The 16,563-nt window shown below is 46.6% G+C and overlaps 1 protein-coding gene across 1 annotated transcript; it reads right to left on the bottom strand.

Annotated features, from left to right (window-relative positions):
• Positions 1-899: 899 nt before the first annotated feature.
• On the bottom strand, positions 900-4,749 carry LOC127299149 (uncharacterized). The gene is made up of 2 exons (XM_051329064.2): positions 4,426-4,749; positions 900-4,297 (listed from the first exon to the last, which is right to left on the bottom strand). The coding sequence occupies exon 2, from the start codon at positions 4,295-4,297 to the stop codon at positions 968-970; it is 3,330 nt and encodes a 1,109-aa protein (XP_051185024.1). The 5' UTR covers positions 4,426-4,749; the 3' UTR covers positions 900-967.
• Between the last annotated feature and the right edge of the window lie 11,814 nt (positions 4,750-16,563).

Genomic DNA, 16,563 nt, shown 5'->3' with positions numbered 1-16,563 from the left:
CGCCTCCGACGCTTAGTAACCAGCCGGTCGGGACGCGGTAGCCCGGCGGGCAGGGGTAGTTCGAGGCGCAAAGCGCCTCCGCCTCCCGGGGGGTTAGATATACGATGGAAGCCATGGGAGAGAATGATGAGGTTTGCAGATATGAGTCTAGATGTGATATGTAAATGGAGGCCAAGCCTACATATATATAGTGAAAAAATGGCGGGATGACGGAGGCGGGAACCGGTGAAAAAATAGGCGGGAAACCCTTTAGTACCGGCTGGTGGGTGCAACCGGTACTAAAGGTGGTTTTCTGTCATGTAACAAAGCTGTCGGTGGGATAAGGACGCGTGGGTAACCTTTAGTACCGGCTGGTGGGTGCAACCGGTACTAAAGGTGGTTTTCTGTCATGTAACAAAGCTGTCGGTGGGATAAGGACGCGTGGGTAACCTTTAGTACCGGCTGGTGGGTGCAACCGGTACTAAAGCTGTCGGCATGATAAGGACGCCCTGCTCGATGAGATAAAGCATGTAGCGCATGACGCCCTGCTCGAAGGAAGAAGACAAAGTAGAAGCGGCGCCGTGCCTATAAAAGGAGCATCGCCATGGCAAGCAGCTCAACAAGCCAACATGGATGGAGAGTTTCATCCCCATGGATGGAGGAAAGGGTTGGGAAATCTCCCGTGGCGGAACTTCTCGAAGATGCCCTTGGTGCACACGACCTATGGCATCTTCGGAAGTTCCGCCTCGGAAAAATTTCCCTGGAAGCCCGTGAAAGACTCCATCTCCTCTAACAATGTTGTGGAAGGATAGGGAAATCTCCCGTGGCGGAACTTCTCGAATATGCCCTTGGTGCACATGCCCTATATATGGCATATTCGGAAGTTCCGCCTTGGAAAAATTTCCATGCAAGCCCGTGAAAGCTCCATTGTTAACATCATTACACAAAAGTGATTTCCATATTAAGATACACAAGTTATGATCCCTATCTAGCTAGTTTTCCGAGTTTTCTTCGTCTGTTTCCCTTTCTTCTGACTGCGACGCAACCATGGACAATCTTCATTATTTAAGATGATGCTTGGGTCAGTTTTCACCTTGAAGGGTGGAATATCATCAAACTTATTATAATCTTCTGACATGTCTGTCTTGTCCTCTACTCCCACGATGTTTCTTTTTCCTGAAAGAACTATGTGCCGCTTTGGCTCATCGTATGATGTGTCCTCTTGCCTTTCTTTTCTTTTCTTCGGTTTGCTAGACATGTCCTTCACATAAAAAACCTGAGCCACTTCACTGGCTAGGACGAATGGTTCGGTGTCGTACCCTAGATTCTTGAGATCCACTGTAGTCATTCCGTACTGCGGGTCTACCTGTACCCCATCTTTCAGGTTGAACCATTTGCACCGGAACAAAGGGACCTTGAAATTAGGTCCATATTCAAGTTCCCATATCTCCTCTATGTACCCATAATATGTGACCTTCTTCCCATTGTCATCTGCTGCATCAAAGCGGACACCACTGTTTTGGTTGGTGCTCTTTTTATCTTGGGCGAACGTGTAAAATGTGTTCCCATTAATCTCGTACCCTTGAAAAGTCGATATAGTCGAAGAAGGTTGCTTGGCCAACAAGTATAGCTGCTCGTCATCAGTGGCATTCATGAGACGTGTTTGCAACCAACCGCCGAAAGTCTTCATGTGTTCTCCATCAATCCAATCTTCACGTTCCTCCGGGTATTTAGAGCGTAAGATATCCTTGTGTTCCTCTTTGTACGGAGCCACCAAGATGGAATTATGTAGAACTGTGTAGTGTGCTTGAGTGAAAGAATGTCCGTCCATACACGTTATTGCTTTCTTTCCTAGCGTGCCTTTTCCACGCAGTCTCCCCTCATAGCGTGATTCAGGAACACCGATCGGCTTAAGGTCAGGAATAAAGTCAACACAAAACTCAATGACCTCCTCTGTTCCATAGCCCTTGGAGATGCTTCCTTCTGGCCTAGCACGGTTATGAACATACTTCTTTAAGACTCCCATGAATCTCTCAAAAGGGAACATGTTGTGTAGAAATACAGGACCGAGAACGCCAATCTCTTCGACCAGGTGAACTAGGAGATGTGTCATAATATTGAAGAAGGATGGTGGGAACACCAACTCGAAGCTGACTAGACATTGGACCACATCCTTCTGTAAATTTTGTAGAGTAAGTGGATTGATCACCTTCTGAGAAATTGCATTGAGGAAAGCACATAGCTTCACAATGGGTACTCGAACATTTTCCGGCAGAAGCCCCCTCAATGCAACCGGAAGTAATTGTGTCATAATCACGTGGCAGTCATGAGACTTTAGGTTTTGAAACTTTTTCTCAGACATGTTTATTATTCCCTTTATGTTCGACGAGAAGCCAGACGGGACCTTGATGCTACTCAGGACTTCAAAAAAGATCTCCTTCTCTTCTTTGGTAAGAGCGTAGCTGGAAGGACCTTGATACTTCTCTGGATTCAGGTTGCTTCCTTCGTGGATACTTTGCTGGTCCTGCCGTGCATCCGGTGTATCTTTTGTCTTCCCATACACGCCCAAGAAGTTTAGCAGGTTCACGCAAAGATTTTTCGTCACGTGCATCACGTCGATTGCAGAGTGAACCTCTAAGAATTTCCAGTAGGGTAGCTCCCAAAATATCGACTTCTTCTTCCACATGGGTACATGTCCATCAACATTCGGAACAGATTGTCCGCCGGGACCCTTTCCAAAGATCACTTTTAAATCCTTGACCATATCATATATAACTTCCCCAGTAGGGCGGGTAGGCTTCGTCCGGTTATCTGCCTCACCTCCGAAATGCTTTCCTCTCTTTCTTACGTGATGTTGTTTTGGAAGAAATCGACGATGCCCTAGGTACACATTCTTGTTTCCTAAATATATAGTGTCAGTCTCACCTAAACAGTGTGTGCATGCGTTGTATCCCTTGTTTGACTGCCCTGAAATGTTACTAAGAGCAGGCCAATCATTGATGGTTACAAACAACAACGCCCGTAGGTTAAATTCCTTTTGTTCGTGCTCATCCCACACAGGTACACCTTCGTCATGCCACAACTGTAAAAGTTCTTCAACCAACGGCCTCAGGTACACATCAATGTCGTTGCCGGGTTGCCTCGGGCCCTGGATGAGCACTGGCATCATAATGAACTTCCGCTTCATGCACAACCAAGGAGGAAGGTTATAGATACATAGAGTCACTGGCCAGGTGCTATGACTGGAGCTCTGCTCACCGAAAGGATTAAAGCCATCGGTACTTAGACCAAATCTTAAGTTCCTTGCGTCATCTGAAAATGACTTGAACTCTCTGTCGATTTTTCTCCACTGCGACCCATCAGCGGGGTGTCTCAGCATCAAATCTTTCTTACGGTCCTCTTTGTGCCATCGCAACAACTTGGCATGCTCTTTGTTTTGGAACAAACGTTTCAACCGTGGAATTATAGGAGCATACCACATCACCTTCGCAGGAACCCTCTTCCTGGGGGTGGACTCGCCCTCAACATCGCCAGGGTCATCTCGCCTGATCTTATACCTCAATGCACTACATACCGGGCATGCATTCAAATTCTCGTACTCCCCGCGGTAGAGGATGCAGTCATTGATGCATGCATGTATCTTCTGCACCTCTAATCCTAGAGGGCAGACAACCTTCTTTGCTTCGTACGTACTAGAGGGCAATACGTTCTCCCCTGGAAGCATCTTCTTTATTATTTTCAGCAACTTTTCAAATCCCTTGTCAGAAGTACCATTCTCTGCCTTCCATTGCAGCAATTCCAGCGTGGTACCCAGCTTTTTCTGGCCATCTTCGCAATTTGGGTACAACAGTGTCTTGTGATCCTCTAACATTTTCTGCAACTTCAACCTCTCCTTTTCACTTCCGCAGCTTATCTTCGCATCAAGAATGGCCCGACCCAAATCGTCATCGGGGTCATCAAAAATGGGCTCATCAAATATGGGCTCTTCTTCAGCTTCGTCTTCCCCCATTCTACTATCACCGTCTTCAGTGAACATAGGATAGTTGTCACTATCCTCTTCTTCTTCGTTGTCTTCCAATATAATCCCTCTTTCTCCGTGCTTGGTCCAACAATTATAGCTGGGCATGAAACCGTTCTGCAGCAGGTGGACGTGAATGGTCTTTGAGGTAGAGTAATCCGTCATATTCTTACAGGAACTACATGGACAATAGATGAAACCATTCGACTGCCTGTTTGCCTCAGCCACGTTGAGAAAATAATGCATGCCATTAATGAAGTCGGGACGGCACCGGTCACCGTACATCCATTGTCGATTCATCTGCATTTTATATGTATATCAAATATCATTAATTACACAACATCGTGGATATATGAGTGACAAACTAAATTAATATTCAAGTTCATCAGATAAAACTAAGTTTTATTTATAAAAAAGAAGAGGCTCACCGAGGTTGTACGGTGCCGGCTAGGGGACGACGCTGGCGATCGACGGCGGTAAGGACGGGGATGATACTAATTAAAACCTACAAAATATACCATAATTTCAGCTCAAATTGATTATAAAAAAGTAAAACCCCTAACTTAGGAATTTCATCGAACACCTTGCTAGCACTAGAAAAATAGTACGAGTTAAAACTACCAAAGAGATGTGCTAAATTAGGAACGCCGGAAGAAAGGATGATATTGCTAACCCTTGGATAGATGAATGCCCTTAATCTTGTTAAAATGGTGGAGAAAAAATAGAGATTTATTGGAGTGTGAGAGGTGCAAAAATTTTGTGTGTGAGAGGAAGAAGAGAAAAATGAGATGAAGAGAAGAGCCGGCCAGGGGACGGGCTCGAGACTTGATGATAATATAGGGGGGCACCCTTTGGTACCGGTTCGTGTTAAAAACCGGTACCAAAGGTCCTACCCGAGCCCCACCACGCGTCTGACAAATGGCCGAAGACCTTTCGTACCGGTTCCTAACACGAACCGGTACGAAAGCCCCTCACGAACCGGTGCCATTGCTCCTCGCCCGCCTGAGCCCCCGAACCGGTGCAGATTGCCCCATTGGCACCGGTTCGTAAGGGAACCGGTACCAATGGCTTAGATGGATGCCCCATTTTCCACTAGTGCAAGTTAAGACAAGTTCATAGAACGGAGAAAGTAGTATTGTGTAAACACATGCAAACTTCAATACTTCGTCGGTCTCACGGAATTTGTATTAGATTTTAATGTATCTATATACTAGATCTAGATAATTTATTGGGACGGAAGGAGTAGAATTATTAATTAAGGAGAACCAACGTGATGTTGGGTGGTTAGGAGGATGGTTGTATCCCCAGCCCACCAGAGTTCAAACCCCAGGTTTGACATATGTGTGTCTTATAAAGGCGGAATATTCATTCAGTGCACTAGTGGAGAAGAGGCCTTTTGCCGCGGGTGGTAAGCCCCTTTTGTCGCGGGCGGCCAGCCGCGACAACGGAGGCGCGATAAAAGGTCTACCTTTTGTCGCGGGTCACTTACCACCCGCGACATATGGGCGACCACGTGGCAGACGCGGGGCGCGCAGTGGACAGACCCTTTTGTCGCGGGCGGTATTACCACCCGCGGCAAAAGGTCCTCGACGTGGCGCTCCCAGAAACCTGCTGCTTTAGGGTTTGAGGGATATGCAGCCCCCCCACCCCGCCCCCGCCGCCACCGCCCCCTTTTATTCGAAATAAAAGTTGCATATATTTATACGCTACTAGAAGTTGTACACACGTTCATTTATATATAGATTGATCAACCAAATATTGGAAACAAAAGTCGATTCCCCTTACATATATATATATACATGAGCTCACGACTACCGGGACTAATTAAACTTGGGGAGAGGGAGAGCGCCTATTAGGACTAAACAAGCCGTTGTTGTCTATTACTTCTCTAAGCAAAACTCCCGCTACTTCCTCCGCAATTCCTAGTAGGTGTTCCTTTGGTTCGAGTGTGTCCCGCATGTAGTCGACCTATATAGGAAAATGAGATGATGAGTATGACTATATCAATGTGATAACGAAATATTGACGAAAATAAATAAAGTTGTGAATGTTATTGCTTACGTTGAATTTATTATTGTTCTGCTTCTCAGTGGTTAACATGCGAATGAACTCGCAAACGTAGTATCCACATAGATTCGTCCCTTGTGGCTGCTGGGCGCACGGTACAGTAGTAAATGTTAGCTTCTCTGCCCAGGTACCCTTAATGTTTTTCTTGAAAGCTTTCCAAGTCCTGCCAGGCAAAAGAATGATTGAATGAGTGGATAATTAATTGATATCTCACGAAAGATATAGCGCGGCGATGAAGGAAATTACACTTGGAGCAACTTCTGCAGGTCGCGGAACCCGTCCAGGCCTCTACTCATTGGGTCCCTTACTTCAACTATTCCCTTATCAAGTTGAATGTCTAGTAGAATCCAGTGGAAGCTGCACATATTTATGTATATACGTCAGGAATTACACTTAACATCGAGTAAGCAAAACTGAATGTGCATAAAAGATCATTAAGACTCTCACTCGTAGTTGTAAGGAAACAGTATTGAATCACAGAAATTTTGCTCCCCCAAAAACCTTAGTAGGTTTCCCCCCGTATCTAACGCGCTATGCTTTACCGTTTGAACATGTACTTTATCGGGGTCAACAAACCCAATATTGATAATATTATTACTTTTGCATTCACTGATCTTCAGTCTGCATAAGAGAACACATAAGATATAATGAGTATATGCAATGAAAACGAACATGAACTGAATGAAAATGAATTTAGATGTAGTTAACAACTTACAAGCAATAGCAGCTCATGAGAGATTTGTCGAGGGCTTCTAAATTGAATAACTGCCAGAGTTCATTCATCTCAATATGGATCTCCTCCTTTCGGTAGTAATATTCACGTGGGATCTTCGCCACGATGTACTTTTGGTTCTCCTTGCACGCATCAAGGTACCACTGATGCAAATTCCGCATATGTGTTGGCATTTTATCCAGCCGCTCTCTACTGCCCAAGTCGGCCCCGTAGACAAATGTAGGAGCTATGTCAGCAAAGGGTAGTGCAACATCTGCGGCACTCAGCAATTCCTCCACGGTACAGGACATCGAAGCCGCTAGCGCCTCAGCTTCTTCCAGATTGAAACCTTCACCATGTTCCCGGTACAGCTTGGGAACATCAAACACTTTGAGTGCTGGGATCGATTGTTTGGCCTGTTCTCCGAGCTGGGAAACTTCCTTTCTTTTTTTGCCTTTTGTCGTTTGCTTGGGCGCCTTGAGGGGTGCACTTGTCTTCTTCCCGGCTGATGATTTGCTCGTGCTAGCACTATCCTTCTCCTTAGCCTTGCCATCCTCCTTCTTCTTAGCCTCGTCATCCTCCTTCTTCTTCTTAGCCTCGTCATCCTCCTTCTTCTTTTTAGCCTTGTCATCAATTACCTTCGCAAGGTGGCGTGTATAGTCATCCTTTTTCTCGTGCAAGTCATATTGCGATGGTGTGTTCAGAAAAGAAGTAGCATATGCTATTTGCTTCTCGGTGAATGGCTCTGGCGCTGGAGGTTTTGGCTTATGGAAATGATCATAGTTGTGTTTCGCAACAGCGGCCGCATTTTTCTCGACAGTAAGATCCCAAGGACGGGGGGGAGGAACCTTTGGTACTCTTGGGAGGGGCGACAACTTGCGGGTAGGACTCTTGAAACGCTTCCGGCCGGGTGCATACCGAGTCTTAGTGGGCGGAGGCGGCGGCGCTGGAGATGGAGATGGACTACGGATGTCGTGGTCGACGTCGTACCCATGGGGTGATGGTGTCGACATGTGATCAGTAGGAGGAGGTGATGGTGGCTTGCGATCACCTGGAGGAGGTGATGGTGATGGTGGCCTGCGATCACCTGGAGGAGGTGATGGTGACCTGGGACGACTGGTACTAGGGGCTACCCAGCCTGGCAGCTTTATGTTCTTCTTTTCCCAGAGAATGATTTCTCCCAGCACCTCTCGGAGTGTAACCCCCCCATCACCTCCAGGGATATCGAGCTGCAATGTCTCCCACGACGGTACAACTGAATCCACCCCGACACGAGCATAGCCAGCTGGAATCTCATTGCCATGCCATGTTGCCGGCTCACCTTCAGCTCCAAATGCAGGTAAGACAAAGCCGACCGCCACCTTAACAGATACGTTCCTGAACACGTCATGGAGATCACAAGGTGTTTGCTCCTTGATTCCATCAATGGGGTCGCCAGGACCGCCATCTATCATCTTCAAAGGCGGTGCCACCTCCGAGTCGGCAACGCTGCTGTCTCGCTGCTGAGATATGCCGGCGGTATTATCTGGCTGGCGCTGTCCTTTTAGTTCATTTATCTCCAGCTGTTGCTGCTGAATCTCCCGCTGCTGCTGGTCAAGTCGGCGTTGAAACTCGGCCATCCGGTCATTCTGCACCTGCAGCTCGCGTTGTTTAGCTCTCGCTCGGCTTCTATAAGTCTCCGCGTCGGCCGGAAACCCAAGCGACCACGGAACACTAGGGCCGAAGCCTCTTGTTCGTCCTCCCTTCTCGGGATTACCGAGGACAAGCGTCAGCAAGTCTTTCTCTCTATCGGGAGCAAACTTTAGTTTTCCCGCCTTTATTTCTGCCGTCACTTCAATCCATTTTTCCCTGGGTACCCTAACCCTGCTGTCACTTTCAACAATGTTCCCTGTCTTCATGTCATACTCACAGCCATGCGCGAGGAACCAATTTCGAGCCCTAATGTCCCATCCTTCTCGCACGGGTTCTGGAGTGATCCCATTCCGCTCCATCTCAGCCTCTTGTGCATCCCACTTAGGCATGGCTACTTCGTAGCCCCCTCGCCCCGTATGATGGTGATATTTCTTCTCGCTTGCATTCTTCTGGTTTTTCTTCGACAGGTTCACAGCCTCCTCTGATTCTTTGTACTTCACAAATTCTTCCCAATTATGCTCCTGCTTCGATAGATAGTTCTCGAATACTGGAGGCTTCTTCTCGGCCTTATAAGTTGCCCATAACCGGTTCTTATACGCCCGGAAAAGTTCCCCCATCTTCTTAAGAGCCCATTTCTTCACTAGCGCCCTCTGCTTAGCATTCTCAGACTCCGATCCCAGATCTGGCAAAGTGAAATGTGCCATGAGGTCGTCAAAAAGTGTGTTTTTGTACCTATCGGCAACCTGATTTTCGGACACCTTCTTGGTCTTGTTCCATTCTCTAATAGTGATCGGGAGAGAATCCCTAACCAGAACTCCGCACTGATTTTTAAATTTCGTTCTGACAAGTGAGGGTGCCACAGGTTGGCCTTCCGGTGATATAGCTTCAATTGTGAAGTGGTCTTTTTTGGTCAACTTCTTTGCCGGGCCTCGTTTGTCCAACTTATCTTCGGAGGCCTAAGAGAATAAAAATTAATTAATTTATATACATATGTACATATAGAATTCCATTAATGCATCTATACTAATCGTATACCTCGTCATCACCGGAGCCGGCTTCTCCATCACCGGAGCCGTCGGCTTCTCCAGCACCGGAGCCGCCGGCTTCTCCATGATCACCGGAGCCGCCGGCTTCTCCATGATCACCGTAGCCGCCGGCTTCTCCATGATCATCGGAGCCGCCGGCTTCTCCATCACCATCGCGGATTATGTTCGCGAAAATGTCTTCCTGTTCCAAGTCCCGTTCGAATGGATCCATTGTTTCTGCAAAAAATTAAATCGATAAGTACATGTTCTAACCCAAACCAAACCCTAACCCTAGCTACCCAAAAACTAACCTAACCCTAACCCTAATCGGCGTCGGTTGTTCACGAGAGGGAGAGAAGAGGGGAGTTGCGGCGTCGGTGGTTTCGCGAGAGGGAGAGAGAGGTGTTTGCGAGAGGGAGAGGGCTGGTGTCGGTGTCGGTTGTTCGCGAGAGGGAGAGAAGAGGGGAGTTGCGGCGTCGATGGTTTTCGCGAGAGGGAGAGAAGAGGGGAGTTGCGGCGTCGGTGATTTTCGCGAGAGGGAGAGAGATGTGTTTGCGAGAGGGAGAGGGCCGGTGTCGGCGTCGGTTGTTCGTGACAGGGAGAGAAGAGGGGTGTCGGCGAGTGTTGTTCGCGAGAGGGAGAGGGGTGTCGGCGAGTGTTCGCGAGAGGGAGAGGGGTGTCGGCGAGTGTTGTTCGCGAGAGGGAGATCGAGCGGTGTCGGCGAGTGTTATTCGCGAGAGTGTTTCGTCGGTTGTTTACAAGCTAACTAATACAAAATTTAAACTAATATAAAATTTAAATTAATACAAAATTTAATCTAACTAACTACAAGATTTGAATTAATACAAAATTTAAACTAACTAACTACAAAATTTGAATTAACTATCTACAAAAATTTAAACTAACTAACTAATACTAAATTTAATCTAAATACTAATACTAATACTAACTAACTAATACTAATTAAAACTAAATACTAATACTAACTAAACTAAACTAACTAACTAACTAACTTAATAAAAAACTTAATGAAAAAACTTAACAAAAAAAATGCCGGGGCATGGCCGGCCGGCACCGGCGGCCGCGCGGGACGGCGGAGGGTGGCGGCTACCTGCAGAGGGTGGCGCAGATCGAGGTGGCGACGGCGGCCGGGCCGGGGTGCCCCAGAGGAGGCGGCGGCCGGAGTTGCCGCGTAGAGGCCGCGCGCGCGATCGGAGATGGCGCGCAGACGGCGCGGCCGGCGCGCGCAGAGGCGGCGCAGAGGGCGGGGGCGGCGAAGAGGCGGCTCAGAAGTGGCGGGGGCGGCGGCCGGAGGCGAGGAAGATGGCCGGCGGCGGCGGCGAAATCGGGCAGCCTGGCGGCGTGATTTCGCTAAGTGCTGGCCTCCGGGTATCGCGGGTGGAGGCACCTCCCGCGGCGCCCACCTTATATACCTACCCCCCTTTTATCGCGGGCCATGGCACGACCCGCGACAAAAGGCCCCCTTTTATCGCGGGCCGTGCCACCACCCGCGATAAAAGGGGCCTTTATCGCGGGCCATGGCACGACCCGCGACAAAAGGGGCAGGAGGAGTTGGCTGATCCGTCGCACAGCCCTTCCAACGGCTCTGGCCGTTTGAATCCAACGGCCTGGAGCCGTTGGATGGGTTGTGCCACGGATCAGCCATCTCCCCCTCTTCACCCCTTTTTTTTTCTATTTTAACTTAATAAAACTATTATTTCAATAACTTTTGAATGGTACCTCAAATACAAAAGTTTTATATATGAAAATTGATCAGAAAAATCCAATGAACATGAATATGACATGCATATAACTATTTGCATCTCGCATCATATCAAACGTTTCACCGCTTCCACGTGCCTCGCCCCGCCGACGCCGGCGTGCGACGTGTAGCCACCGCTACCACGTGCCTCGCCCCGCCGACGCCGGCGTGCGACGTGTAGCCACCGCTTACACGTGCCATGCCCCGCGTGCGCTATATAGAGCGACGAGTGCGGGCGCAACCACACGTCACCACCGCCTCCGCTCATTCATCTCCGGGATGCCTCCACGTCGTCGAGGGGCGTCCGGTTTCCGTGGCGTTCGAGTGCGTCCGAGCGGTAGGTTCACCGCCGAGATACGCGCCGGTGGCTTCCGCCTCACCCTCGGCACGTACAACACACCGGAGGAGGCGGCGCGCGCTTACGACGCGGCGGCGTGGCGCTTTCGGCGGCCAGGGCACGACATGAACTTCCCGGATGTTGAATCGCTAGAGGGCACGACATTTGGACGGAGACAACCTCCGACGACGAGTAGAGACTAGACTAGTAATTTATCTATTTTATTGTAATTTCAATAAAGTCGTTGTCGGTTCTATTAGTTTAAATTAGTTTATAAAGTCGTTGTCGGTTGTTTTTGTTCAATAAAGTGGTTGAACTGAAATTAAAGTACAGACCTCAACTGAAATTAAAGTACAGACCTCAACTGAAAAATAAGATACATGGCCAGATTCGAATGTTGGAGCCATTCAATCATAGTCGTGCCTAGTCCTATAATATTCGCCACTGTAGTCATCAAAGTCGCCGACGCTCAGCAACCAGCCGGTCGGGACGCGGTAGCCGGGCGGGCAGGGGTAGTTCGAGGCGCAAAGCGCCTCCGCCTCCCGGGGTGTTAGACATACGATGGAAGCCATATATGGGAGAGAGTGATGAGGTTTGCAGATATGAGTCCAAGGCCTACATATATATAGTGAAAAAATGGCGGGAATGCGGGAAGAAAATAGGCGGGAACGAACAGGCGTGCGAAACTTTCATCCCGGGTGGAGGCTCAAACCGGGACAAAAGACTGGGGGAGGCTTATCTAGGAGGGCCTTATCTGGGGGGATGATGTGCGGGTAACCTTTTGTCACGGTTGGTGGCTGCAACCGGGACTAAAGCTGTCGGCAGGATAAGGATGTGTCGGTAACCTTTTGTCACGGTTGGTGGCTGCTGATGGCGTGTAACTCACACGTTCGTTGGGAACCCCAAGAGGAAGGTATGATGCGCACAGTAGCAAGTTTTCCCTCAGAAAGAAACCAAGGTTTAATCGAACCAGTAGGAGCCAAGAAGCACGTTGAAGGTTGATGGTCGCGAAATGTGATGCGGCGCAACACCAGGGATTCCGGCGCCAACTAGGAACCTGCACAACACAACCCAAGTACTTTGTCCCAACGAAACAGTGAGGTTGTCAATCTCACCGGCTTGCTGTAACAAAGGATTAAACGTATCGAGTGGAAGATGTTTGCAAAGAAAACAGTAAAACAAGTAGATTGTATGCTATGTAAAGAATAGGACCGGGGTCCACAGTTCACTAGAGGTGTCTCTCCCATAAGATAAAAGCATGTTGGGTGAACAAATTACAGTCGGGCAATTGACAAATAGAGAAAGGCATAACAATGCATATACATGATATGATAAATATAGTGAGATTTAATTGGGCATTACGACAAAGTACATAGACCGCCATCCAACTGCATCTATGCCTAAAAAGTCCACCTTCAGGTTATCATCCGAACCCCCTCCAGTATTAAGTTGCAAAGCAACAGACAATTGCATTAAGTATGGTGCGTAATGTAATCAACAACTACATCCTTAGACATAGCATCAATGTTTTATCCCTAGTGGCAACAGCACATCCACAACCTTAGAACTTTCTGTCACTGTCCCAGATTCAATGGAGGCATGAACCCACTATCGAGCATAAATACTCCCTCTTGGAGTTAAGAGTAAAAACTTGGCCAGAGCCTCTACTAGTAACGGAGAGCATGCAAGATCATAAACAACACATAAACAATAGATTGATAATCACCATAATCATAGTACTCTCTATCCATCGGATCCCGACAAACACAACATATAGAATTACATATAGATGATCTTGATCATGTTAGGCAGCTCACAAGATCCAACAATGAAGCACAACAAGGAGAAGACGACCATCTAGCTACTGCTATGGACCCATGGTCCAGGGGTGAACTACTCACTCATCACTCCGGAGGCGACCATGGCGGTGTAGAGTCCTCCGGGAGATGAATCCCCTCTCCGGCAGGTGCCGGAGGCGATCTCCGAGAATCCCCGAGATGGGATTCGCGGCGGCGGCGTCTCTGTAAGGTTTTCCGTATCGTGGCTCTCGGTACTGGGGGTTTCGCGACGGAAGCTTTAAGTAGGCGGAGGGTCAACGCGGGGGGCCACACGAGGGGCCCAGGGGATAGGTCGGCGCGGCCAGGGCCTGGGCCGCGCCGGCCACCCCCCTGGCCTCCTCGTGGCCCCACTTCGTTAGGTCTTCGGTCTTCTGGAAGCTTCGTGCAAAAATAGGACCCTAAGCGAAAGTTTCGTCCAATTCCGAGAATATTTCTTTACTAGGATTTCTGAAACCAAAAACAGCAGAAAACAGCAACTGGCTCTTCGGCATCTTGTTAATAGGTTAGTTCCAGAAAATGCATAAATATGACATATAATGTGCATAAAACATGTAGGTATCATCAATAAAGTAGCATGGAACATAAGAAATTATCGATACGTTGGAGACGTATCAGCATCCCCAAGCTTAGTTCTGCTCGTCCCGAGCAGGTAAAACGATAACAAAGATAATTTCTGAAGTGACATGCCATCATAATCTTGATCATACTATTTGTAAACATATGTAATGAATGCAGCGATCAAAGCAAAGGTAATGACATGAGTAAACAACTGAATCATAAAGCAAAGACTTTTCATGAATAGTACTTCAAGACAAGCATCAATAAGTCTTGCATAAGAGTTAACTCATAAAGCAATAAATCAAAGTAAAGGTGTTGAAACAACACATAAGAAGATTAAGTTTCAGCGGTTGCTTTCAACTTGTAACATGTATATCTCATGGATATTGTCAACATAAAGTAGTATAACAAGTGCAATATGCAAATATGTAGGAATCAATGCACAGTTCACACAAGTGTTTGCTTCTTAAGGTGGAAGGAGATAGGTAAACTGACTCAACAATAAAAGTAAAAGAATGGTCCTTCAAAGTGGAAAGCATCGATTGCTGTATTTGTGCTAGAGCTTTTATTTTGAAAACATGAAACAATTTTGTCAACGGTAGTAATAAAGCATATGAGTTATGAAAATTATATCTTACAAGTTGCAAGCCTCACGCATAGTATACTAATAGTGCCCGCACCTCGTCCTACTTAACTTGGACTACCGGGTCTTCGCATGCCATGTTTCAACCAAGTGTCACAAAGGGGTACCTCCATGCCGCCTGTACAAAGGTCCAAGGAGAATGCTCGCATTTCGGATTTCTCGCTTTTGATTATTCTCAACTTAGACATCCATACCGGGACAACATGGACAACAGATAATGGACTCCTCTTAAATGCATAAGCATGTAGCAAAGATTATTGTTCTCATATGAGATTGAGGATATATGTCCAAAACTGAAACTTCCACCATGGTTCATGGCTTTAGTTAGCGGCCCAATGTTCTTCTCTAACAATTTTGCATGCTCCAACCACTAAAATGATAGACCTTCAGACAAGACGGACATGCATAGCAACTCACATGATATTCAACAATAGTTGATGGCGTTCCCGAAGCATGGTTATCGCACAAATGTGCAACTTAATAAAATATAAAGTGCATAAGTACATATTCAATGCTACGATAGTTTTTAAGGCTATTTTGTCCCATGAGCTATATATTGCAAAGGTGAATGATGGAATTTTAAAGGTAGCACTCAAGCAATTTACTTTGGAATGGCGGAGAAATACCATGTAGTAGGTAGGTATGGTGGACACAAATGGCATAGTAGTTGGCTCAAGTATTTTGGATGCATGAGAAGTATTCCCTCTCGATACAAGGTTTAGGCTAGCAAGGTTATTTGAAGCAAACTCAAGGATGAACAAGTGCAGCAAAACTCACATAAAAGACATATTGTAAACATTATAAGACTCTACACTGTCTTCCTTGTTGTTCAAAACTCAATACTAGATATTATCTAGACCTTAGAGAAACCAAATATGCAAATCAAATTTTAGCAAGCTCTATGTATTTCTTCATTAATGGGTGCAAAGCATATGATGCAAGAGCTTAATCATGAGCACAACAATTGCAAAGTATCACATTATCCAAGACATTTTAGAATTACTACATGTAGCATTTTCCAATTCCAACCATATAACAATTTAACGAAGAAGAAACTTCGCCATGAACATTATGAGTAAAGCCTAAGGACACATGTGTCCATATGCAACAGCGGAGCGTGTCTCTCTCCACAAAGTGAATGCTAGGATCCATCTTATTCAAGCAAAAACAAAAACGAAAACAAACCGACGCTCCAAGTAAAGAACACCAGATGTGACTGAATAAAAATATAGTTTCAGGGGAGGAACCTGATGATTTTGTCGATGAAGAAGGGGATGCCTTGGGCATCCCCAAGCTTAGACGCTTGAGTCTTCTTAAAATATGCAGGGGTGAACCACGGGGGCATCCCCAAGCTTAGAGCTTTCACTCCTCTTGATCATAGTATATCATTCTCCTCTCTTGACCCTTGAAAACTTCCTTCACACCAAACTTCGAGCAAACTCATTAGAGGGTTAGTGCATCATTAATAATTCACTCATTCAGAGGTGACACAATCATTATTTTCACTTCTGGACATTGCATAATGCTACTAGACATTAGTGGATCAAAGAAATAAATCCAACATAGCAAAAGAGGCAATGCGAAATAAAAGGCAGAATCTGTCAAAAACAGAACAGTCCGTAAAGACGAATTTAGAAATGGCACCAGACTTGCTCAAATGGAAAAACTCAAAACTAATGAAAGTTGCGTACATATCTGAGGATCACGCTCGTAAATTGGCAGATTTTTTCGAATTTTCTACAGAGAATTATGCCCAGATTCGTGACAGACAGCAATGCTGTTTCTGCGCAGCAATCCCAAATATAACATCAACTTTGACATAGAAACTTTACTTGGCACAAAAACTTGATAAGGAGAGGTTGCTACTGTAGTAAACAACTTCCAAGACTCAACAAAACAAAAAATTGCTGTAGGTAAAAACATGGGTTGTCTCCCATAAGCGCTTTTCTTTAACGCCTTTCAGCTAGGCGCAGAAAGTGTAAATCAAGTAAC

Source organism: Lolium perenne, chromosome 5 (genome assembly GCF_019359855.2).
Source record: "Lolium perenne isolate Kyuss_39 chromosome 5, Kyuss_2.0, whole genome shotgun sequence".
NCBI lineage: Eukaryota > Viridiplantae > Streptophyta > Magnoliopsida > Poales > Poaceae > Lolium > Lolium perenne.
This window is presented reverse-complemented; position numbering and strand designations above follow the sequence as displayed.